Source organism: Lynx rufus, unplaced genomic scaffold, assembly GCF_022079265.1.
Source record: "Lynx rufus isolate CCGP_SWC_20201006 ecotype Redwood Valley unplaced genomic scaffold, mLynRuf1.p SCAF_8, whole genome shotgun sequence".
Lineage (NCBI taxonomy): Eukaryota > Metazoa > Chordata > Mammalia > Carnivora > Felidae > Lynx > Lynx rufus.
Window position 1 is genome coordinate 26,834,107 of NW_025814896.1, and position 24,831 is coordinate 26,858,937.

A 24,831-nucleotide genomic window follows, 5' to 3' on the forward strand; every position below is an offset into this window, starting at 1 on the left:
ATCTTTTCCTTTTTTCTCTGTTTACAGCCCTAGGCAGGGAGACTCATGGAGTGCACGGAGCCCTGGGCAGAGCAAAGCTCTGACCTTGGACCCCGTAACGGCCCTGGGCCGGTTCTGTGTGTGTCTGGATCTCTACCTTCTCATGGGTACCTGGATGGGGCTTGACAGTTAGGTTCTGACCTCTGCGCCCCACCACAACGGAGGCAGCTCTGTACCTCCCATGCCTTTCTACATCCTCATATAAACCTGTTCAAACAGGCAGTAGAAGATATACTTTTATGTCTGAGGCCCTAGAGCCAGGGAACCTGGGTTTGAAAGATACTCACCCCTTCCTGACTCTATGACCTTGGGCAAGTCACTCAATTTCTCTTAGCTTCAGGGGGGAAAAAAAGCAAAATGGGGAAGGGCAACCAGTGTTTTCCTTCTGGAACTGTGGTGAGGAGAATTAATGCTAATTATTAGCTTAGGGTGATGCCTTCCACAGGAAGCCCTCCCGGATCTCCCACCCAGTTGTGCCATGCTCCTTATCCTTCAGAGAAATCTCCCTGATGCTCCCCTGTTATGAACTTCCATGACGTGTTAGTCCAATTTATCCTTTTATGTTTGTCTGTTTGGAATTTCCTGACAGCTCCGTGAGAGTTGAGACAATTCATCTATTTTTTTCACCGACAAACTGCTGAGTGCCCAGTGCTGTCCCTGGCACCCAATAGGTATTTGATAAACATCATTGAAGGAATGAGTGAGTGATCAGCTCTATGAAGTAAGTTCTGTTGTTCTCTGTAATTTATAAACCAGATAACTGATTCACACAAGGGCGGTGGCCTACAGAATTATCAATCCATTCTGTGTATCAGGAGTTGTGCTAAGAAGTTATGGTTATGACTATATGTTGCCCTCAAACTGCGCCCCCTTTTTTTTGCGTGAGGAAACTGGGACCCTTGGAGGTGCTGTCACTTGCCCAAAGCCATTAGTTAGGGAGTAGCAGAGTTGGCATTCAAGAACGCTAGTTCAGGCCACTGGAGAGGTGACAGAAGAAGGATCTGATGGGATGTCTGAAGTGTGGGCCAGGTGGGAGTGACCCACCTACCAATGGTACTTAGAGGGGACCCTGACCCGAATGGTTTGGACTGGCGTGTTCTGAGTGGTCTGAAATCAAAGATCAGGGATTCATACTAGGACTAATAAGGGAGTAAAGGAATGGTGTTTTAGTGGAAGGGGTGTGTCAGTGTGTGTGGTGGGGGGAAGTGTGGCACAGAACAGCTTGAGCAAAGGCTCTGCAGTGGGACTGAGTCAGGCTCATACAAGGGCTGAGGAGAGGCTAGATGTGGCTAGTGTAGAAGGAGAAGGTGGACCACAGCTGTTTAGAACTGGACAGGCCCTGAGATCTGATCCAGCTCCCCAAGCCCCTCTTTCATTTTACAGATGGGGACACTGAGACCCAGAGAGAAGTCCCACATCTAGCAAGGGGCAGAAGCAAATCTGGGAGCCTTTCCTTAGGTCCCTAGGTCATGGTCTCTGGGCTTTGGTGGGAATCTGAAGAATCACTCTTGGGGAACAGTCCTTATCACATTTTTCTGATTAGCTCAAAACTCAGTCTGTGCCTACCGCACCCTCTGATTGGAGCAGCTTCTAGTAATATTCCTGTTTTTCTTGTGTAAACTATGCACAAGATAATTGGCACCGCATTGTTTATAGCAGCAAATATTGGGAATGACCCAAATGCCCATCAGTCGGGGACTGGTTAAATAAATCATGGACTTTCTGACAACAGAATGACATGTGGCCGTAAGGGAGGCAATGAAGCTTTCCATCTCCTAATACAGAGAGGTCTCCATGGGGACATGCAAGGGACAGAACGGGAGTGAAGCTGAGTGAAAATGAGGAGAATAATCTATTTGTTGTATATGCATAAAGAAACTTTGGAAGTCTATATAAGAACATGAGATTACTAAAGAAGGCAGAAGGGGAACAGGATGGGAGAGGGAGACTTCATTATATGCCCATTTATAATTTTTTTGGAATCACGTGAGTGTATTTACCTATTAATAAAATAAAATAATAATGAGGACAGCTGCTACTCAGCGATTGCTGAATGTTGTCTTATGGGAATAGGCGGTCAGCATGGTCAGATTTTCTAATTACTCAAGAGAAACCAGAAATCTGGATTTTATTGTAAAATCTCTTGATTTTTAAATGTTGGCTCCATTTTTGCTCAAACACTTTTCAGGCCAAGTAAATAGGTCAGTGGGTCAGACACGGCCTGAGGGCCACCAGTTTCAGCCTCTAATGGCTCCCTGCTCCCAAAGCTGGAGTTCTCAGCACCCCAGGGCCCCACCCCCACGTGGGCAGCAGAGGACAGAGAAGCGCTGTCATGCCCCTTGTCCTGCCCCTCTCCTGGCACCCTCATGCCCTTGCCCCTTGGGGATGTGACATTTGGGGCTTTTAACTCAAGATCTGGAAGGCAGAGAGGGGTTATGAACTCTCAGATAATTCCCTCCCCCGGGCCCTGCAGGCTTCGAGGCCCAGCTGCTTCCTGCTGCCCACCCATCTGTCAATGGGAGGTGGGGACCGGAGTGAGGCTGGCAGTGATGGGGGTGGGCAGGAGTCCCCGTGCTGAGCCTCAGATCACTGGGCTCTGTCCAGACTCAGAATCCAAAAGGAAAAATCTAGAGATTGTGAGAAAAGGAAAACATGGGCTTGGCTGCACCTACGTGGTGTATGCTGAGCTAATTCACCAAATTACGAAACGCCAGAACTAGAAGGGCCCTAAGGGACCATGTCATCCAACTCCTTCAGTGCACAGATGGGGAGACCAATCTCTGCTCCCTATCCACTGCCCCAGGCCATGGCTTTGTCACCTCTCTCCTGGACAACTGGATCACACCAGCCTCCTCCCTGGGCTCCCCACAGCCCCTCTTTTGCTCCTAATGTTCAATCTCCACCCTTAGCCAGAGGGGCCTTTTTGAAAAGGAAATCTGATCAGGTTCCATGTCTGCTCAAAACCTTCTGAATACTTCCTTCCTCACTTTGAGCCAAAGTCCTCAACCCTGACTATAATCTCTCTCCTGTTCTCTTCTCTGACCTCACCTCCTTCTGTCTTTCCCTCCCTTGTTCTGTTCCAGCCACTGATTCTGCCATTCTCTTCCCATGCCAACCTAATCCGTCCTGCCTGGCTTTACTCCTGCAACTCCCCCAGGAATTCACAGGCCTCCATCTTTCTCTTCTTTAAAAGGTTGCCTCTTCAGAGGGGTTTTCCTAGTAATTTTCCCCTGACACTCCATCCCCTTACCTGCCTTATTTTTCATCCGAAGCATGTATCACTACATGATGTTATAATATGTGCTTGTTTCTGGTCTAGGATATAAGATCTGTGGAGGCAGCAGTCATGCCTACATTGCTCACCACTGTGTCTTCTGCACTTAGTGGAACTTGGCACACAGATGTGTAGTGATCCCGAGCCAGCTGTGACATGAAAGGGCACAGGTCTCTAATTCAGGCGACAGCCAGTCCTGGGTCTGCCAGTTACCTGCTTAGGTGACCTTGAGCAAGTTACCTCACTTCTCTTCTCTGGGCCTCAGTTTCCTCACCTGTAAACCGAGGAAGTCACTTTGGATTCAACAATCCTGGAGTTCTCTTCTCTGGGCTCAGTTTCCTCATTTGTAAAACAAGGAAGTCACTTTCGATTTAACAATCCTGGAATGTTTTCCCTGTTTTGCTGTCACTTTCTTCCCTATAGAATCTGAAAGTCCTTTAAACAAACATAATTGTGTGTGTGTGTGTGTGTGTGTGTTATCGGTGCATATTTCAGGGCCCTTGTTCCTTTTCATGGCATCACAGCACCCCATTGCATGGATGTACCACAATCTACTTCTCCAAGCCCCTAAATAACGGGCAGTTAGGTTGTCCCCAGCCTGTTGTAATAATCCATTAATGAATAATTTTGTGGACGCATTATTTTGGATATCTGTAGAATAAATCCACTTGCTGACGGAATGGTCTGTGTGTTTATAATTTAGATAGAGGCTTCTACAGAGAATATGGCAGTTTATCCTTCACATACTGGCATTGAGTAAAAGTGCTATCAGGGGGCTTTGAAAATGGACTACAATACATCCTCAAGACTCCTTGCATATGAGGAAATCACTCCGCCTTGCTAAGCCTGTTTCCTCTTCAGTAAAATGAGTATCCTACTTCGTGATGTGTGGTAGTGAGGATCAAACGAGATTTTTCCTGGCACACAGTAGGGCCTCTATAAAGATAAGCCATTCCTCCTCTGTTTAATGTTATTATCCACCCCCGGACTGTGAGCTCTATGGGAACGAGGACCTTGTCTGCCTTGTTCCCTGGCAGAGGCACCTCCAGGCGAATGGAAGGTGTCCAATAATTACTTACGGAGTGAATTAATCCACTTTTTAATGTCACCTTGCCCACCAAGCCCTCCATTATGACCTAGCTCCTGCTTACCCAGTTCAACTTCATTCCTTATCTCTCTCTCCCCTTCTCCTTGGGCTCCAGCCACACTGGCCTCTTCCAGGTTCCTTTCTGCCACAACGTCATTGGAACAATTTCTCTACCTCACCTTCACCCGTAGTCTTTCCTTTTGCTTGGTTTATTTTTACCCAGCCTTAGATCTTGGGTCAAATGTCACTTTTTATAGAAAGCTTCTTTTACTTCTACTCCCTGATTTAGGTTAAGGCACCCCTCTGTATTATCTTATTGGACTCTGAGCTTTTCATATGAGCCTTATTGCAGTTAGAAACGGTATATGCATGAATGTCAATCTTATCCTTGGACTGAAAGCTCGCCAGACTCAGGACTAGACCTGTCCTATTTTACCAGTGGGTCCCCAGGGCCTGGCACAGGGTAGGCACTCAATAACCATTGCCTTGAGTGACTGAGTGAGTGACAAGACCTATTTTACAGATGAGTTGAGCCTCTCATCTCCACCGAAGACAGGGGAAGTCTTGACTCCATGTTCCACCCTATTTCCAGTGGAATGAGCATCTCCTGAAAGATTCTGGTTGGTGAAGAAGGAGAGGAGAGGGGAGAGAAACAGAGACAGACAGACGGACAGGACCCTTAATTTCCTCCAACATATGATTAGGTCATGGACACACTCAATCATTCAGTAGACCTCTCCTGGGGGTCCCAGGCACCTGATGGGAAGTCCATGGGAGGTCCCTAGCCCCAATGGGCTCCATGGCTAGTGAGAAAGCCAAAACAGTGGCAAAAAATAAGCAGCCCAAAACAGGAAAGTGGTTGATGTCAAAAGAAAGGAAGGACCAAATTCCCTCTGGCAGACCTGGGGGAGAGCAACCTTTCTGGTGAATCAGGCGTGTGGGAGGAGGGTGTCTTCTAGGAGGAGAGACCTTCGGGGAAGAGTAAGCCCTCAACAAGTGGTGAAGGAAAGCAAAGGATATTCCAGGCAAAGGGCAGGGCCTGAGCAAAGGCAGAGAGGTGAGAAGGAGGGTGTTCAAGTGGGGGCGGGGGGGAGGACTAGCCTTCAAGAAATGTGGGGGAAGATGAGGCCAAGAAGAAGTGGAGCTCACAGACAAATACCAGGAGACATGTCCCTGAAGGATCATTGTAGCGCTTCTTTTTTTTTAATCTTTTTAAATGTTTATTTATTTTTGAGAGAGAGAGAGAGACAGAGCACGAGCGGGGGGGAGGGGCAGAGAGAGAGGGAGCCACAGAATCCGAAGCAGGCTCCAGGCTCTGAGCTGGCAGCACAGAGCCCGACGCGGGGACCGAACCCACAAGCGGTGAGATCATGACCTGAGACGGAGTCGGATGCTTAACCGACTGAGCCACGCAGGCGCCCCTCATGTCTGCGCTTCGTAACGGCCCCACGCTGGAAATCAGCCCATGTCCACCAATGGCAGCAGAATGGTTTCGTTGTGGTGTGATCCCACCAATGGAGCACCCTGCAGCATTGAAAGTAAGCGATCTACAACCACACACATAATAGAGATAAGTCTCATGAACAAAGTGTTGAGCAAAAGAAGTCAGACGCGAAAGAGCACACACTGTGACCTCCCATTTGTTTAAATTTCAAAAACAGACAAAATCAATGTCTGGTGTCAGAAGTCAGGGTGGTGGTTACTCTTAGGGTAGTTAGCGGTGGGGAGGCCTTGGAGGGGATCTCCCAGTTCTGTTGCTTGATCTGGTTATATAGGTGTGTTCAGTTTTGGAAAGTTCTTGAACTGTTGTCCACTTATGATTTGTGCCCATCTGTGTGTGTGTGTGTGATGACCTCATTAAGATTTTTTAAAAATACATAAACACACAAAACAACTACTTGCACTTTGTAAGAACCTCAAATATTTGAGGTGCCTGGCTGGCTCAATCAGAAGCGTGCAAAGGAGAGAGTGAGAATCCCAAGCAGGCTCTGCACTGTCAGCGCAGAGCCCAATGCAGGGCTCGAACCATGAGATCACGACCTGAGCCAGAATCAAGAGCCGGATGCTTAACCAGCAGAGCCAGGTGCCCAGAAGAGTGTGCAACCCTTGATCTTAAGGTCATGAGTTCGAGCCCCACATTGGGTGCAGAGAATACAAATAAATAAATAAACTTAAACAAACAAAATAAGTCTCAAATATTTAAGGACACATATCAAACACAGTAGAGAGCACCTCTGTACTTTAGTGCCTAAAAAAATAAACGCCAAATTTCATTTAGAAAGCTAGAGAAACAAATGGTGTTCATACACTCTAGGAAATATTGCAGCTGTCAGAAAATACGACAGTGATCTAAATATACGAATCAAAAATGTCCGAGAGTAAACGGGCTACAGAGTGAAACACTCGCGAGCAGTGCTCTCCATCCACCTTCCTTCCCTGCCACACACACAGTGGTCTTCGATATTTTCTCTGGGTTCCTGACTATGTCTTTAAACGGATATCACAATTCTGAAAAGACACTCAAACTGGGACTCTAAAGGGAGCTGAGATGGGGGAAGGGGTGCCAAAAAGGAACTTCAGTCCTCTCAGTAATGTTTTCATTGTCTATAAGAAGAATCTATTCCTGGGATTTAAAATGAATAGATTTAGTATTAAAGATAGTCATCACGGCCAGCTCAGGGAGGCCTGGAATGTTCTGGGCTTGCATTCTCTTTGAGGTCACTTAAGATTTTTCAAGTCAAGCCATGGGACCATCTGTTGCCTGATGAAATCGAGGCGAGGGGAGTAGGAAGACGGGTCCCCACCTGGTGTCCCCATCTGGCTTCATGACCTCAGGAAGGTCTCATCCCCTTTCTGGGCCTCAATATCTTCATCTGCCCTATGGGAATCAGGTTTCTGTGTTACTGGGGGATGTGGGAGGATGAAGTGAGGGCACGGAGGAGGAGGATCATATGAATATAAGGATTATTCTCTGGGTCAGGAGAGGAGAAGGAGTGGAGGCCTCCCCACCTCCTGCCAAGCCCACAAGGGCGCAAAGGAAGCGGAGGGAGGAGCTGGGGACCACCCGGGAGAGCAAACAGTCCATCTGGGGGACGGGCATGTTGTCAGCAGCTGGGAGGCCCGGCCCGGACTACTCACGGGCCAGAGCCCATGGGGCAACCACCCAGGCTGCCTGGAGAATTGGGATATGGAGCAGACTTCTTGCTGCTCCCAGTCCCAGGGTAGCCACAGCCCTGTTGCCTCTCCAAGCCCTCATCACCACCCTCCCATTCCTAACGCCCACTCCCTGGACTGTAACCCTCCTCCCTTTTAGCCCATCCTATCCCCACCGCCAGAGAGGGCTTTCACAAAATACACCCAATCATGTCCCATACTTACTCAGAACCTTCCAGCAGCTTCTCACTGATCCGTGAGCAAAACCCGATCCCCTTACCTTAGCGACAAGCCCTGGCGGGATCTGCCACTCCCATCCCCCACCTCCAGTAGAGGGGTTACGAGCCTGGCCTCAGAGAGAATCTGCCTCGGTTAGAGTCCTGGCTCTTTTCCTCATTCGTTTGTTCATTCATTCATTCATTCATTCAAAAATGTCTATTCACCACCGACTGGGGGCCAGGTACTGTTCTGGGCATTTGGGATACGTCATTAACAAATGAGACAAAGATTCCTCCTCTTGTGAAACTTCCTTTCTAGCAGAGGGAGATGAACAGCAAATATAAGGAAGTTAATTATATAACACCCTGGAAAGGGACAAATGCTAGGAAAAAAAGGAGCAAAAAGTAGAGCAGAGGAAGTTCATCAGTGGACAGGGAGGGGCAGGGTCTGCATTTTTAAATACAGTGGAGTGGTTGGGGTAGGTCTTGCTGAGAAGGTGAAATTTAAGCAAAGACTTGAGCAAGTGAGAGGAGGAGACACGCAGATAGTAGGGCAGAGGGAAACAGTGGGGAGAGAGGTAGGAAATGCCTCAGAGAGGCAGGGCAGCGCAGGCAGGGTCTTGTGGGTCTTGGTGAGGAGGCTTTGACTGAGTGAGATGGGAGTATTGGAGAGTTTTGACCATAGGGAGTGAGGAGGGCAGGGCAGGGAAGGAGGGGAAGCCGAGCAGGCCCAGCAGATGTCACGTGGATGGCAACTTCAGCCTGATCCCACGGGGGGACTGTGGAGTGCAAATTATTCCTCGGAGTTACCCATCCGTACCCCCACGATCATCCCAGGTGAGGAAGGTGGGCTTTCATATCTCTACAATGATGGGTCATAGCTTAAGGGGAAGGTAAGTCACCCCAGGAGGCTCCAGCAGCCTGAGGGCAGTCCCCCCTAAGGGGAGAAGTGGGTGCTGCTCACTGGGCACATACCCAAAGGGGGTGCACAATAAAAGGGGACCCCAGGGGAATGGGTGTAGCTTTGCTCTTGTTGGCTCCAGCCTTCAAACACCGAAGTCCCAGCAGCCATGTCCCTTTTGCCTGGGCTAAAGATTGGGGGCATGCCCGGTGTGACCAGGCAGGGTTTCTCTGGTTAGGGATCACCTGCCCACTCCTGAACCTCCACCCCAGGCTGCAGAGGGATCTATCTTCTGCAATATCCTCAGCTTGGGGCAGTCCAGGCTTCTGGGATCAGAACTAGTTACCCTCGGGTTAGCTCTGCTCATCCTTGAACACTTTGGATTTGACAAAGTTCTGCTTCGTGTTGAGTCTACTCATTCATTCCGTAAACATTGGCTGAGCACCCACTGTGTGCCAGGCACCATTCTCAGTTCGGGATTCACAGCGGTGAACAAGACAGATACAGTCTCCACCCTGGAGCTTACGGCTGGGGAGGGAGATGACCGGAGAAAAAGGTAGTATTTGAGTGCAGATATGGGAGAAGCCCAGGAAGCTGTGTGCTCCTAGAGGAGACTCTTGACCCTTGGGAGGAGGTGACACCAGGCTGATAAGTAGGGGGTATGTGGCAGTGACAAAGGTGCAGGAGAAAATTAATGCAGGCTAATGGAGGGGGGAGTGCAAAGGCCATGATATCCCTCACCATTGCCTGCCCACCCCCCGCTATTTCCCAGTGCAGTGACCATCCTCTCCTACTTGGATGATTGTGGCAGCCTCCTCTTGGGTGTCCCACAGAGGGGCAGAGAAGCTGGGGTACTCAGTCACTAACTCCTCTCTTCTTGGTTAAGGGTCACGTCTCTGGGTCGTAACTCACCGGCATTCCCCCCATTCCACTCCGTGGGCAGAGAGAAGCAGGAAGGCACAGACATGTGCGGCAGTGACTGCAGGTGACCTCCAGGAAGGGCTTTGCCCATCTGGGCCGGGCACCCACAGCCCCTTCTGTAGAACTCTTTGTTCCATGCCTCTTTCACCTTTCTGACCCCACCTCCTACTTTCTTTCCCTTGCTCATCCTGTTCTACCTACACTGGCCTCGCTATTCTTCCAGTTTACTAAATAAAGCCTCACCTCAGGGCCTTTGCATTTGCTATTCCCTCTGCCTGGAACACTTTTCCCCCAGATATTCACATGGCTCACCCCTCACCTATTCCACATTTCTGCTCCAATGCAACTGCCTCAGAGAAGCCCCCTGGCCACATTATGTCATATAGCCCCTCTATAATTTTTTTCCCCACCATCCTGCTCTGTTGTTCTCCATGGCGTTTATCACCACCTGATATAGGGTACATTTACTTGTTCGTGTGTTTATTGCTTGTCTCTCCTGTCAGACTGGAAGCTTTCTGAGGGCAAAGACCATGTCCGTTTTTTGCCCGTGGTGGAATCCTTACAACGGGATCAGGGCAGTCAATAAATATTTGTGAAATAGATGGTTTTGGATATAAATGAAACATATGACTTCTCTCCCCAGGGGTGCTCTCTAAGGGCCAGTCACAGTCAGTTTGGGAGCCCACTTTAACCCTTCCCCATCCAGGCTCATCTGGCAGGGGTCAAGGGTTAGCCTGGTCCAGCCCTCTTTGGGCCCCAAGGTGGAGGAGACCCGGTCCTGGGGTCTAGGCCCCAGGGATGCCTGGTAAGTCCTGTTTCTCCTTTGGCAAATGTTCCTCTTTCCTTTATAGGGCCTGTGCCTACGTTTCTGAACCAGAAGGTGTTTACACAAAACATCTTGGGTTTGGCGACAAATTCACCCTCAGTGAGGAATCCTTAATGAATCTTCTTTCCCCACGCAGGGCAGCTGCAGGGAAAATTAGCCGTGCCTCTGGCACTTGAAGGAAGCCAAAGGCCAGGCAAAGAGGAGGTGGGGCTTCTGGGGCCACAATCTGGGGGTGGGGGGAGTTTTTTCCCCCAGGATCCAAAGACAGTTATGGTATGGAGACCAGAATGCTTCTAGACACACATTTGTTCCTGATTTTTTGTGTGACAGGGCATTGTGCTTCTCCTGGCCTCACTTTGCAGCTATGAAATGGGCGGTAATAACCTATCTGTACAAAAAATTGTGAAATTCAAGTGAGGCAAGGGGCATTAAGGGGTTTGGTTACCAGGGGCCAAAGGAGAGAATAAAAAGCTGGAATCAGGGAGGCAGGAGGTCAGAATCCTAGGTCGGCTGTTGGCTGTGTAAGGTCCTCACTCCTCTCTGGGCCTCAGTTTTTCTCAGCTGTACAATGAGGGGTTCAGGCATGAAGATCTCTAGGGAACCTTCTAGTTCTGAGTGGCAGCCATGTTCCACCTGCCTGCCTTTTCTTGGACATCCTTCCAAAGCCTATGGCCCACACCGATTTGCTTTCTAACACTTACAGAACTTCTTTTCTGAGCTGGCACTTCATTGTTCACTGCACATGGTTTTCCAGCCCCTTCCCTGGGTCTAGGTGAACTACTCTGAACATTGGGCCTGAGACAGGAGCTCGATGAATACTGGTGAAAGCTGAATTTTTAAAATGATGCCTACCTCCTTCTGATCCGGCAGAGACACAAGGAGGGAGAATTTTATTCACTCCCATTTTTATAAATTGGAAACTGAAGGTGTCAGAGATTAAATATAAGCCACTCTGACACATGGACCTTCTTCCTTCTTAGTGTTCCTGAAACAGGGGAAGAATGATTTTATTACTCCCAAACACCATAGTATGTAATTATATGTTTTGTCATGAATTGTCGGTGTTTCCCACTAGGATGACGTTGCATGAGGACAGAGACTGTGTTTTGTTCACTGCTGCGCCCTCAGCACCTAAAACTGCCTGGCTCCTAGTAGGTGCTCAACAAAGAGAGAAAGACAGGCAAGGTGGGTTCAAAGGCAGCGCTGCACCCTAGGCGCTCTGGGCCTGCAGGGGGCGTTCCAGTCCCGCCCCCAAAGCTAGGCCCGCCTCTCTCTCGAGTGTTGGAGCCTGCGCGACACAGTTCTTTTAATTGCGCATGCCCGCCGGAAGGCCTACCCGGGCGGCGCTTGCGCGTGCGCATGCGCAGCCGAAGTGGAGCCCGAACGGAATTTGAGCTGTGTCGTAGCCGAGCCGAGTGGAGTGGAGTCAGAAGTGGTGGGCATGCTGTCACCCGAGGCAGAACGGGTGCTTCGGTACCTGGTGGAGGTGGAAGAGCTCGCGGAGGAGGTGCTGGCGGACAAGCGACAGGTAGGAGGCCGGTCCGAGGCGCTGGGGCTGGGGTTCGGCGGTTGGGGCCTGGCGGCGAGCGCCGTAAGGCCGCGCGCTGGGCGCGGAATCCGGCTCCAGCGGGGGCTCGCAGTGGGCTGACCTGGGCTGGTGGGCTCACGGCTGTGACTACAGACGTGGGGCGGCGGTAAGGTAAGGTGGACCAGACGCCTGTGACGGCGCCTCGCTTCACGCATTAAGTGTTAAGTGGGCGCCTGCTCTGTGCCAGAGATTCCCTGTGCCCATCCTTTCTCCGTCCCTCGCCGTGCCCTCGGGATCCCGAGCCGTTACCTCTTTCGTAGGTTTACCTGAACATCTTTTTCAAAGGGCAGTTCCTGCTGCCTCGCCCCACTGACTGTGGGTGCTCTGCCTTGGCCAAGGCTCTCAGGGGACAAGAGAAAGAGAAAAGAGTGGTCTTGTGATTGGGCAGGTGGGGACGCTGGAGAAGTGGGGCTTTGGTCGTGGAGGGCCTTGTAGACCTGACCTGTAAGTCTGGGTCTTGGGTCTTGTGCTAATTTAAACGTTGAGGGTTTGAAGGGAGTTGATGGGGGGAGGGAGGATGATGTAATTGGATTTAGGCTTTAAAAGAGTTCCTCTGGCTGGTGTGTGGAGCACAAAATATAGGGGGGCATGGGGGGTGGTCTGTGAGGAGCCACTGCCAAGGTTCAGGCAAGAGATGGGTTTGGCTCTAGCTGGTGGTGATGGAGACAAGCGAATGGGTCAGAGGTATATTTTGGGGCTTCAGTAGGCCTTGATGTGGTTACATATGGGGGTGAGGGAGTGGGAGGAGTGAAGAGTGATTCATGACTCGTCTCCAGTTAGAATAATTGGATGACTGATCGGGTGTTTACTGAGAAGGGGAAGACTTGGATGAATAAGTGCCCATTAAATGAAACACTGCATCAGGGTGTGCCGGATGATAATAATAAAGAAGCGATTAAAATTTGCCGAGTACTTACTGTGTGTCAAGGACTATGCGAACTCATTTAGTTCCTGGCTCAGTAACCAATGAGCTAAGTGCTATTCATATCTCCATTTCTCCGAAGGTGAAATTACACAGCTCGTGGCGGGCAACAGGATTCAGACCTGGGTATCGTGGCTCCAGAGCCAACGCTCTCCAGAAGGATACCGTAGTGTCTCCTCACTTCCTTAGTAGCTTTTGTGTTGTTAGCACTGTTTCAGTGCCCCACCCTTGCTATTGCAGTCCAGGATTGTTGGCTTTCTCCTGATACTAGGTCAGCATCAGCTGAAGGGACTTGTCCAGGGAGCGGTTTCTACTGCCATAGTGATTCTGAAATGCTCCGCAGCTTGAGAACTAGCACTCCAGTGAATAATAAGTTATCCATTTAGTCAGCGAACTTTTCCCCAGCACCTTCTCTGTGGGGACAGCACCTGCACGGAGCATTGTCTTTAAGGACCTGGAAACTGAATAGGAGAAGTACATTTGCACATCAGTGTGTTTTGGGCATGACGTTGGAAGAAACCCAGGGATAATGCCTTGTGTCTGTTGAGTTTTAAAAGCCTCTGGTCTGTTGGAAGGTAATGGTCTGGGGCAAGAGGGAGCTGAGTTCCCTCCTACCCCTGTGCTTTGCAGATTGTGGATCTGGACACCAAAAGGAATCAGAACCGGGAGGGCCTGCGGGCTCTGCAGAAGGATCTCAGCCTCTCTGGTAAGTCAGGGCTTCATCACTGTGGCTCTGGAGGCCTGTTCTATTTTCCTTCTAAGGCTTTCAACTTATCTGTAACAAAGACAAGTCAGGAAGCCCCACGTGTGTGACACAGCCTGTGGAGATGAGGGAGAAAGTGTTGCAGGTCTGACACGGACTGTGGCTCAGGGTTTCAGCGGCTCATCTCCATGATGGGGGTTAGTTGCTGGCTCACTGATGGCACTAGGAAGGTACTGGGTGGGGGTTATGGACACAGTGCAGTTCCTGCCCTTGTGCTCTTACAGATAAAACAGCATAAATACATAATTGGAAGTTGTGAGAAAGCTGAGGAAGGAATTGGACATGAGGTGGGTGTTGGAGGAGGGGTTGAGGGCTTTTCAGATGAGGACAGGTGGGTAAGACAAAGTAAGCGGGCGGGGGGGGGGGGAGGGGGGGCGTGTGATGTGGCTGGAAAGATGGGCAGAGGCCAGGCCCAGGGTTTAAAGTGCACCAGAAAGCCTAAAACTTGCTCATTGCTTCTCATCTCACCAGAGTAAAAGGCGGAGTCCTGTAAGACCGCCTGGAACTCTCCAACATCCTCTTCTCTCCTGTTCCCCCTCGCTCATCGACTCCATTCACCCTGGTCTTGCTGTTCCTGTTTCCTCTGCCTTGCTCACTCTTTCCCCAGATGTCTGCAGGGCTCACACCCACTTTCTTCAAGTCTCTGCCCAGATGTCACATGATCATTGAGGTCTTCTCGGACCACCTGATACCAATGACAAGTTCATCCCCTACTCTGATATTCCCCGTCGTCTTACCCTGCTTTATTTTTCTGTGGAGTACTTAGACTTATCAGGGTCTGACAGGTCCTATCTTTGCTCACTTATTCTTTCTCCTCCACCGTAACATAAGCTCTGTGAGGGCAGAAACTTTGTCTCGTTCTACTGTGTTGTCAGCATCTCAGACAATGCCTGTCAAGAGTGTAGGTGCTCCAAAATATTTGTTGAAAGAGTGACCATTTGCCCTTTCAGAAGATGTGATGGTTTGCTTCGGGAACATGTTCATCAGGATGCCTCACCCTCAGACGAAGGAGATGATTGAGAAAGGTAAGGCCTTCTGGGGATGAGTCAGGGACACATCTCCCCCACCAGCCCCAATCGTAACCCAGAACTGAGTGAGAGTCAGGCTTTGGGCCATTTGAGGAGAGGCAGCTGTGTTACAGGGTTCAGGTAGGTGTGGGTTTGAGTCCCTGCTCTGCCACTCTGAGCTACTTCTCATCTCTAAAGGGGGGGACGCATCTCCGTAGCACACTTGTGAAGGTGGGATAAAACAGTATATGTACTTAGCCTAGTGCTTGTTTACCAGTGAGAAACGGTTTGTGCCACAAATACAGAAGACCCAACAAACCGAGGCTTCAGGAAACCTGGTTGTTTTTCTCCTCAGTAGTTGTCCAGAGGCAGGCAGGCAGTCCAGGACTGGCACTGCTGCTCACAGCAAGGTCACCCTCACGTATTCTCGTGGTGGCGGTGTGGTCATTGCAGGCCTCGTGTCCTCATGCCAGGCTGTAGGAAAGGCAGAGGGCCTGCTCCATGTATGGCCTTGCTTTCTGTTTCAAAGTAAGGCTGTCCTCCTTAGAGACTTAGGACATCTCGTTGGCCAGAACTAAGTCATGTGGCCACCCGTAGCTTCAAGGGAGCCTGGCAGAGTGAGCTTTTATTTTTCAGGTCCCCTGTAGTAGAGACTGCATTGAAAATGGAGGTTTGGGGAGAGTGAGCCTCCGGGCTCTGCTGCAGCCTGGGCACTCAGCATGTACTCAGATCTTCATAGCCACGACCCTGGAGGTTCTTTGTAGGAGCATAACGGCAAAAAGTCAAGCTGCAAATGGGTCCTTGCCTGGGAAAAGGAAAGATTATGCATAGTTTTTTCTCTCCCGACCCTTGGAAAATGTATAGACCAAGAGGACCAGCAAGGTCGCCCGTCCCTGAAGGCAGAGTCTCCCTAGCGCTGTTGAAATAAAATTTTAGCAAAGGAGACTAGAACAGCTTAAAGAAGTTTCTGTCTGCGCTTTTGAAAAATGTACACTAATACTATGGTTATAAAATTAAGAGTTGTCATTGCACTTGGGTGGTGGCCACAGTTCACTCAGGCTAAGCTTTCAGAGGGGGTTGCTTGCCTGGGTTCAGGATCTGGTCCTCAGCTGTCTTGGTCCACAGATATGGTCTTGTCACCATACCTCGAGGGGTTCTGGGACATGATTGTCGCTGGTTCTCCGGGTCCTCCCAAGCTAACCAAGCCCCTGAGGACCTAGCGTTGCTCGTTTACCAGGAGCACTAGAACCGCTGCCCAGGCCTTCTCCCCACCAGAAAGAATGAAAATCTGTGGGGAAGACAAACCAGCAGGTGGTCGTTTGGGTGACATTAGGCAGTGGTGTCAGCAAACATTGTGGCGTCTACTTCTCATAATGCAGTGTGCCCTAAGGTATGAACAGTCATGGCAAGATAACCTTTTCTGTTCACCACGGTTAATTAGGTTAAGCCCGAGCATCGGGCTTGTCCATTGATCGTTTAGGTCACATGTTACCACAGTCCTGTTACCTAAAAACCCCTCGCATTGATGGAGTTAGGTTTGTAAAACTCCTTAGCCATGCTTTTCCTAACCATCTTCTTCACTCTGGTTTGATGTTTGAATTTTCTGTGATTTCATTGTGGGAGGGTGACCTAAAGTCCCATATTGCCTTCCCCACCCACTGAGAAGCCCAAGGTACTTTGCATATGAAAATAGGTCAGTGAACGGAGAGGCGAGTGCTCAGTCCTTTCCTGGGCTTACTCGACCATCTTGGGCAGATCGCATCCCTTCTCTAGGCTTCACTTCCTTCCTCAGTTGGTCTCTCAAGTCCCCTTCTTCCCGAATGCCAGGAGCCCTTGATCTCAAGGAGTGGGGGGAGAAGTGGATGGCTTCTCCCTTTGGGTGGGTCTGTCTGTGGTGTAACCTCATCCTCTGCCCACCTCGTTTTTTTTCAGATCAGGACCATCTGGATAAAGAAATAGAGAAACTCCGCAAACAACTTAAAGTGAAGGTCAACCGCCTCTTTGAGGCCCAAGGTATTGGCCTGGTGGGAAATGGAAACTAGGAAGAGAGAGGACTGTCAGCATGGACTTTGCAGAGCAGGGTGGAAGCCTCTCCCAGGCGGGCAAAGGCCTGGGCAGCAAGCGAGCGGTGCTGAAGCTGTGGGCAGGGACAGTGGTTGTAGCTGCCCAGAGATGGAATGAACAAGGAAGGTCGTGGGGTCTTATTCCTGTCATGAGTCCTTTTCCAGGCACAAGGAACAGCCTGGGCTATCTCACAGGAAATCCTAGGCATGGTATAAGAAGCAGGATAGCTCTGACTCAGGGCACTCAGAGGGCCTCAGTCAGGTGGTTAAGGCCAGAGCTAAATTTCTGGGTAAACCTAACCCCTCCAGATTGGTCACGGGTCTGGCAGAAATCTGGAGGTTTCTGGGCAGCAGAGTCAGGTTCTTGGTGACTCCTGTGCCTTATCCAATGCATTGCAGAATTTGAGGCCCTTCCCTGTCAGACCTCAAGGCCAAGTGTTTGGCAACATGAATGCAGCATAAGCCCCTTTCCTGGGCCTGACTCCAGGGCCAGCAGGAGTTGGACAACAGGAGGCCCAACTAGCTGATGGATTGTTTTCTCCCTTTAGGCAAACCAGAGCTGAAGGGTTTTAACCTGAATCCCCTCAACCAGGATGAGCTTAAAGCTCTCAAGATCATTTTAAAAGGATGAAATTCAAGAATGAGATGGGGGACCTAGGACAGCATCCCCCCTGAGGTCACGGAGGACCCAGGACTCCAGCTTTGAAACCTGCAAGGACACGATCCACCCTGCTAGAAGATGGGCGTCTTTACACTTTTAAGATGTAAAGAAGATCTGCCCCATGAAAAGCCTTTGTCTGGGGGGATTGGCTCTCCGTGATGGCAGGAGGGAGCCCTCAGCCTGCCAGTGTCTGCTGGGGCTGACTGCTGGGGCTGGATGGACACAAAGCCCATTGATAGGCCCTGGCAGCCACCAGTGCTGAGTGGGGGCAGCGCCTGTGGGGGTGTGAGAATGGCCACAACAGGCACTTTTAACAAGGGCCCCTGTTCAGATGGGCCCCGGACGTCGGGGAGCATCATTCCTGCATTCCTCTCCAGAAGAGAGGCATTCTCAAGCAGCATGTAGTGGAATTGGAATAAAGCAGGAGGCTCACAGGTGGTTTCTGAATGAAAGGCCGAATCGGTGTTTCGTAGTTCACCACAGCCATCTGTGGGCCAGACGCACCACTCCCCCAGCACCGCCTCCACTTTGACCCTTTTTTCCTGCTTGCCCCCAGAATGGAGCCCAGAGTGGGTGCTGCTTATCAAACTCTTGCACCTGTCTTTTAGTCAGGAAGGCCTTGCAGAGTCCCGCACCAGGGACGGGTGGGGGGAGCTGCCTCTTCACAAGGCCCTCTGCCACCTCTGAAGGCGGGGCCTGGGTCAGCGCCACTCAGGGTTCCGGCCTGCCTTCGCTGGTCTCAGATCCTAATGTGCTGTGAGGCAGCACGCTGTCTTTCATGTCACTGAGAGCTTAATAAATGTTTCCTAAACGAATGAATAGTAGCTTCTGTTCTTTACCTCATTTGGTCCTTAATCGAGGCCGCGCTGCCTTTAGGACGCCACCAGCCTTGAAATGCTAGCAGGACTAGACCGCCAGTACCAACACTGGTAACACGGAGCGGGCACGCCTCACCCGGTCCCCTCACTGCACTTGGCTCCAGCCGATGATCACGTGGGAACACAGGCTGGTATGTCCAGAGGTTACTTTTTTTTCAAGAGGAGCTAGAAATCTGGATTTTTAAATTGAATCTCCTGCCTTTTAAATATCACTACTACAGAAGAGTTTTAAAGACTTAGGTTTTGGCCAACAAAATACCCTACATAAGCCAAATTTGGCCCCATACCTACAATTTTGCATCTTCCTGAGTTTTAAAAGTAGAATTACATTGTTTTCCCCATCATGGTCCTAAAGTGGGGAGGTAGAATTGGAAGCTAGATGTCCATCCATAGTAGACTAGTTAAAGGAGTCAACAGCTCCAGACGGGAATACTCTGCACCTACAGTCAGGGATAAGGAAGCTTGCTGTGCACTGACTGGGAGCCAGTTCCAGGGTAGAGTAAGTGAGAAAAGCAAGACGACAGAGCAGGGTCTCATAAGCCGATAATTTGTGTGCAAACACTGTATGGTTCCCTCCCCAAGACAGAAACTGCAGGGCTGGAGCACAAGGGTGAAAGAGAAGGACACCTCACCTTTGTAGTACATATTACATAAAAATGTAAAAAAGGGACCGGAGCATTCGCCCCGGTAGCTGCTGTCTGATATGTGTGCCTGGCACGTGACTTCTGTCTGAACGTTGTCCCTGCCTGTGTGGCAGGGTGGATGCTTGGCCAAAGGAGCTGGTCAGGTTGGCTGTCCTGGAAATGAGGAACCTGTGTCCAGGGCTGTCTGGCCTTGCCTCAGTCACATGGGTGGAAGGAGGTTCCCACGCTCTGAGGCAGGAGGCCCAGAGTGGCCTAGCTTCTGGCCTTCCCAAGGCCGGCTGGTTCACTTCTTGGGTCTGCCGGTATTTTTCCTTCCAAAAATCCCTTCCCCTTCCCCTTCTGCTATTTGCAGCCAAAAGAACTGTCCTGCAGTGGGGAGAGTTGGCAGCGGGAGCTGCCTGGGCTCTCCTAGGCGGTCCCCCATGGAGCAATTTGCCCACAGCCCACTCTGCTGCAGTCTCTCTTAAACCAACAGGAGGCTTAGGAATGGTGGAATGTGTAGAGAATGCAGAACTTTCATTTGCGCCCAACTCCCCAAGCCGTATCCCGTTGCTGGCCAGGCCAAGGCCTTCTGGCTTAAAAAGCTCAGCTCCCAACCTCGGGAAGGTGCGTAGAGGCCCCACATCACCTAGCTGCCTCCTAAGTGCACCTTTGCAGAGACCCTCGCTAAGCAGCTTGGCCTTCCCGATCCTTACCTTGTCCACTTGAAAAACAAGGATGCTCTGGCCTGTTGATGTTAAGATGGTCAGGGGAGCTCCATGAATTCCTGACATGCCAAGTCAGGGTGTTGTATGGAGGGAAAGGTGTATTTAGGGCTCAGCCTTTCCCCAGACCCCCAGTAATCCAGTAAGTGCTTGCTTTGCAAGCACACCTTAAGACCAGTTCCCTAGCCCCTGACCCCTTGCTCCTGAAGGCTGTTTTAAGCACTGACCTTCAAGACATCAAAGGCTCAAAGCCAGGAGGGCCTGGCTCCGGTCAGCATCATGCCCTGAGCCAGGCCCAGTGCCCAGTGACTCCGAGTGAGGTCTGTTCTCATTTATTAAACAGGATCTCTCTGGGGTAGCAGAACTTGCTGCGGTTGTCCTTGTCAGGCCCGATGGCCAGGCCAATCCCTCAAGGTTAATACGCATCTAGTCCCAGGGATTGGCCGTCTCCTGGTGCAGAGGTGCCCAGGTGGGGGCATCCAGGGGACCTGGAACAAGCAGTGAGCAGCAACGCTGCTGCCAGGCCAGAGGGAGGGAGGTGAGTGCGTGGAGGCACCGCTGTGCTGGAAAGAGGGGGGAGAGGACTGTGCTGGCACCTCCCAGGGTCGCTTTCCTCCCCACCGCGGGGACTAACTGGAGGCTTTCTTCTGGCTTTGAAGGGAGCGGAACAGTTGCCTCAGCTGTTTTTTCCGATCGTTGACACAGCCTGGAAGGGAAATGGAGTGTTAGCTGGGATGGCCTGTCCTTGGTAGAGGAGACATGGGGGGCGTGGAGGGGCCTGTGCTCCCACTTCCTGGAAGAGGGAGGGCCCGCAGGAGCCGTGCAACCCCGGATGGCCTGTGTTTTTCCCTGTGTTTTTCGTCCCGACTCCACTCCTGAACTGCACGCCCTCAAGCAGATCATTCTCCCCTGTTGAGCATAGTTTTCTCATCGATCAACCAGGATACCTGCTTTGTGGACTGAATGTAAGGATCACCAGAAAAAGGTAACATTCAACCCCGGTGCTGAATGCGGATGAACTTGCTGAGCCTTCACAGGAATGACGTGTAGAAGAAAACTGAGTTTCAGACAGGTTAAGAAATTTGCTTCGAATCATACGCAAGTAGCAGAACTGAGACTCGAACCCAGATCTAGCTCCAGAGGCCAAGCTCTTTTTTTTTTTTTTTTTTAATTTTGAGAGAGAGTGTGAGTAGGGGAGGGGCAGAGAGAGAGAGAGAGAGAGAGAGAGAGAGAGAATCCCAAGCAGGCCCTGCACTGTCAGCACAGACAGGCCACGCTCTTAACCACTACCCCACACTACCTTTCCTCTTGGCTTCCCTTGGTGAAAACATTGCCAGCTAGCATAGTGCCTGGTACCTAACAGGTTAAACGTTAGCTTCCTTCCCTTCCTTACCCAACCCCATATGGCAGGCACAAGTGGTTAAGAGAGGAATTTTCCCTGCAAGTGGCCCCTACTCCTGGAAGAGTGTCCCAGGCAATCCATGCTGAGAGGCCGACAGGAGCTTCTGAGACACCTCCTCTCAGCACCTTCACGGCGTTACCCGCTTCTCGTTTGTTCTCACGGCTGGTCTGTGAGGCAGCACCATGGTCCTTTAGCTGTGCCAGGCACACTGATGGCGCTCACAGATGCTGGCTGAATGACTGCATCGCTGTGGCCACAGGCCATCCACTGACCTGGAGGCATCTGCCCTCTCAGCACCCCAGAGCCTCCTGGGTACTCAACTGATCATCAAGGCTTCACTGAGCTGAGGCCCACTATATGCGTCCCCAGGGTTTTCCAAAGTGAGTTCCACGGAACTACCTGGTTCCTTCATAACTCCCAAATCTTTGTGTCCAATGCAAGCCTCTTGTTGGACTTCTAGACTCATCTCTGAGTTACCTGCTGATCTTTTCACCCGGAGACCCTTCAATCCTTCATTTCATCCAGGCTCTTCCCACCTCGACCAGCTTCTCTTGTGCTCGCACCCAGACGCTCGACTGGAGACTTGGGGATTATTCTAGAGACTTCTAAAGCAGGGGCTCTCAACTAGGCTGTGCTTTAGTCAGCTGGGACCTTTTAAAACTCCTAAGGCCCAGATCAACTGTATCTTTACCTTCAGCAGACATTAGTACTTTTGAAAGCTCCAGCGTAATTCCTATAGCGGCCAAGATGGAGAGCCGCTGTTCTGCATCTTTGCGACTCAGCCAGGGTCCAGGGATAAGCAGCATTAATATCTGAGGCAGATGGTTGCCAAAGATGGCTGCAACAACTCCTTCCATTCCTATATGCATGCCTTCCTGCAAGGTGACTGCTGCTCCTTGACCCAGTGGAGGGCTCCATTTCCTTGCCCTGTGAATCTGGGCTACAGCAGCTTTGACTAATGGATTGTGACGGAATGACACTACACCGTGGGACTTCTGAGCCTAGGCCTCAGGGGGCTTTGCTAGGTCTCCCGCCTTCTTGGAACGTGAGACTACCATGGGAAGAAGCCAGGGCTGGGCTGCTGGAGGATGAGTGGCCACCTGGAAAGAGAGGCCCCGCTGACAGCATCACAACCACCACCCGTGCGAATGAGGCTCGGTGTCTAGGCCTTGTCTCTAGGCCTTGTGTCTCAGTGAATCGGCCAGGTGCCTGCAGCCTTATGAATGACCCCAGGCGAGACCTGAAGAATCAGCAAATGGGACAGAAGTTGTTTTAAGCCTCTAGGTTTGGGGAGAGTTTGTTACATAGCAACAGTCAACTAGGAGAGCATCACCTGGGAGCTTGTTAGAAAGGCAGAGTGTTAGGCCCGCATCCCAGACCTACTGAATCGTAATCTGCATTTTAACAAAATTTCCAGATGATTATATATATGCACATCAAAGCTTGAAAGCTCTGTAGTCATCTTGCAACAACACAAGGTAGCACTGCTGTAGAAAAGCCTTTCATAAATCCCCTCTCCTCTCCTTTCTCAAGCAAATTAATCGACACTCCAGGCTTCCTTGCAGCTGGGGTGGCCATGGGACCCAGTTCTTGCCAGTAAGATGTCAGCCCTGGGAGGGTTTCCCTTTTGGAATAAAGAGTCAAATCTTGAAGGAAAAGCCTTGGCCCTTGGGCCTTCCTGCTTCTTCCTGCCTGGGACGAGGACACAGTGTCTGGAGTAGGAGCAGCCATATTGCAACCATGAGGCAACAAGCATGAGCACCAAGGCAACCCACTAAGTGTAGCCAAGTGGAGAGAAGAAAGCGCTAGGTCTCTGGGGGCATTTTGCATCCATTGTGTCAGCCCTGTCACCTACCCCAAGATATCTTGTGGCTCAAAACAGATCATTCCCTTTCTGTTTAACTATTATTTGGCTTTTCAGTTGCTTGCAGCCAAACTCAATCCTAAATCCTATCAAACCCTAAAAAAAGATTTAAAACTTCTTTTCATTAAAAAAAAAAAGCCACTTAAATAAAATTTAAAAAGCAAATAACAAATTCAGGAAAATATTTATAAATACATTTGACAGAGGGTTAATGTCATCAATGTATTGATATCCAAGGCCTTTATAAATTTAGAGAACAAGCCACTGAAAACTGCATAAAGACTATGGACAGCTTACAAAAGAAGAAATACGAATTGAAAAACTCTGCAACATAACCAGTAATCAACAGAATGCACATAAAAACAAATCTACTTTTTTACCTATCTAGTTGACAAAGGTTTTCTGTGGTGTTGTGTGTGTGCGTGTGCGTGTGTGTGTTTTATTCAGAGCAGGCAAATCTGTGTACTCTTTCTAAAAAGCAATTTGGCTGTAATAAGTCCATCCCTTTGACCCAGTACTTCTACTTCTAGGAATCTGTCCTAAAGAAATAGCCAGAATTTCAGCTGAGCTTGATGTGAGAAGATGTTCATCACAGCACGGCATTACTTATAAAAGAAAAAAATTGGAATCATACCAAATGTTCAATTATGAGAAATTGATTTAGTAAGGTTGACCTATATACAAGCTGGAATATTTTACAGCTGTAGAGTAATTTTGTTTTTAATTGTGCTAAGGGATAGAATTTTCTAGCACCTAAGCATTCAGGTTTTAGAGTAAGAGGGATTGGAGTTCAACTCCTCATCACTTATAACTGGGATCTTCAGCAAGTTGTGTAACACCAGGAGACCATTTCTCCATCTATAAAACGATACAAGCTGCCTAAAAATGAAATGATGTACATAAAGCTTGGACCTGGCCAAAAAGTGTTTCCAAAAGAGAGACTCTTATTAGTATTGTTGAATGACATGGAATATACTATGTGGAAAAGTGGGACTCAAAACTCCAGCCCAATGCCAATGTTGTAAAGAAAAAAGTATAAATATAGGCATTTTTGAAAAACTGGAAGGAAATACAACAGATTGTTGAAGCTGGTTATGTCTGGATGGTTTTTTATTCCCTTTTAGTTTTCAAATACTCTACAATGAGTGAATAATTTTTATAATCAAGAAAAATTTTCACTTTTTAAAAACCAAGTTTAAAGTCAAGCCCTGAAGTCCTTAATTTCTTTTACCACATTGTACATTTTTGGAGTTCTTTTCCACCTAAACCTTTTGCAATCCACCTCCTGATAGATGAATAATATCTCTTGCCATGTGCCAGGTGGCGTTCTAGGCATATGCTGAGATAAAAACTCTTTTGTCTCCATTTTACAGATGAGGAACAGAGAGGTTAAGTCCCTTGCCCAAGGTCACACAGCTGGTAAATTGTAGATCAAATTAAAACGGTCTAACCGCTATGCCAAGCTGCCTCCTAGACTACCTGGCTCCTCTCATGACACATCCCCCGTGCCCACTCCCCACCTGGCCCCACTTACCAAGGTGTGTGTTGGTCACAAAATTCCCCATCCCTGACAGGTCAGGAGCCCCCTCTTCTCGGCTGACAGGGCCATCATTCCACATGAGGTCAAAGCCTCCCACTCGCTTCTCCCTTCCTGTGAGCCTAGATGGGCAGGAGATACAAGGGGCTAATGCAGGTGCACCTGGTGAAGCCCTAAGACCCAGGCCAGGCTCCTGATCCCTCCCGGCACCCTGCACGTGCCCACGCTGTCAGCATTTCTTCTTTTGTTCACCAATTTCCCGGGTTTCAGAGGGGTCGTCTCCCAGATTGTCCCCAGGCTCCCACCCTTGCCCTTGGTAACATGAACCTACTTATACTTAAAGTCTGCTGTCCTTCCCAGACTATAAACTCCAGGAAGG

The 24,831-nt window shown here is 49.9% G+C and overlaps 2 protein-coding genes across 2 annotated transcripts in view; one reads left to right on the forward strand and one right to left on the reverse strand.

Annotated features, from left to right (window-relative positions):
* Nucleotides 1–11,785: 11,785 nt before the first annotated feature.
* On the forward strand, nucleotides 11,786–18,242 carry PDRG1 (p53 and DNA damage regulated 1). Its single transcript, XM_047069012.1, has 5 exons — nucleotides 11,786–11,947; nucleotides 13,560–13,635; nucleotides 14,643–14,717; nucleotides 16,632–16,712; nucleotides 17,311–18,242. The coding sequence occupies exons 1-5, from the start codon at nucleotides 11,861–11,863 to the stop codon at nucleotides 17,391–17,393; spliced, it is 402 nt and encodes a 133-aa protein (XP_046924968.1). The 5' UTR covers nucleotides 11,786–11,860; the 3' UTR covers nucleotides 17,394–18,242.
* Nucleotides 18,243–20,278: 2,036 nt separating this feature from the next.
* Nucleotides 20,279–24,831, reverse strand: part of TTLL9 (tubulin tyrosine ligase like 9) — a 37,516-nt gene continuing 32,963 nt past the window's right edge. The window contains exons 15-16 of the mRNA XM_047069285.1: nucleotides 24,450–24,574; nucleotides 20,279–20,355 (exon numbers count right to left, since the gene is read on the reverse strand). Of these exons, the coding sequence (XP_046925241.1) occupies nucleotides 20,279–20,355; nucleotides 24,450–24,574 (202 nt within the window). The remainder of the gene's footprint in view (nucleotides 20,356–24,449; nucleotides 24,575–24,831) is intronic.

What these genes read in the sequence shown, in the direction of transcription:
- PDRG1 (XM_047069012.1), top strand. Translation starts at nt 11,861, where the DNA reads ATGCTGTCACCCGAGGCAGAACGGGTGCTTCGGTACCTGGTGGAGGTG. An exon ending in GAAGGAGATGATTGAGAAAG is followed by an intron (nt 14,718 to 16,631) that starts GTAAGGCCTTCT and finishes GTTTTTTTTCAG; the next exon opens with ATCAGGACCATCTGGATAAA. An exon ending in CCGCCTCTTTGAGGCCCAAG is followed by an intron (nt 16,713 to 17,310) that starts GTATTGGCCTGG and finishes TTCTCCCTTTAG; the next exon opens with GCAAACCAGAGCTGAAGGGT.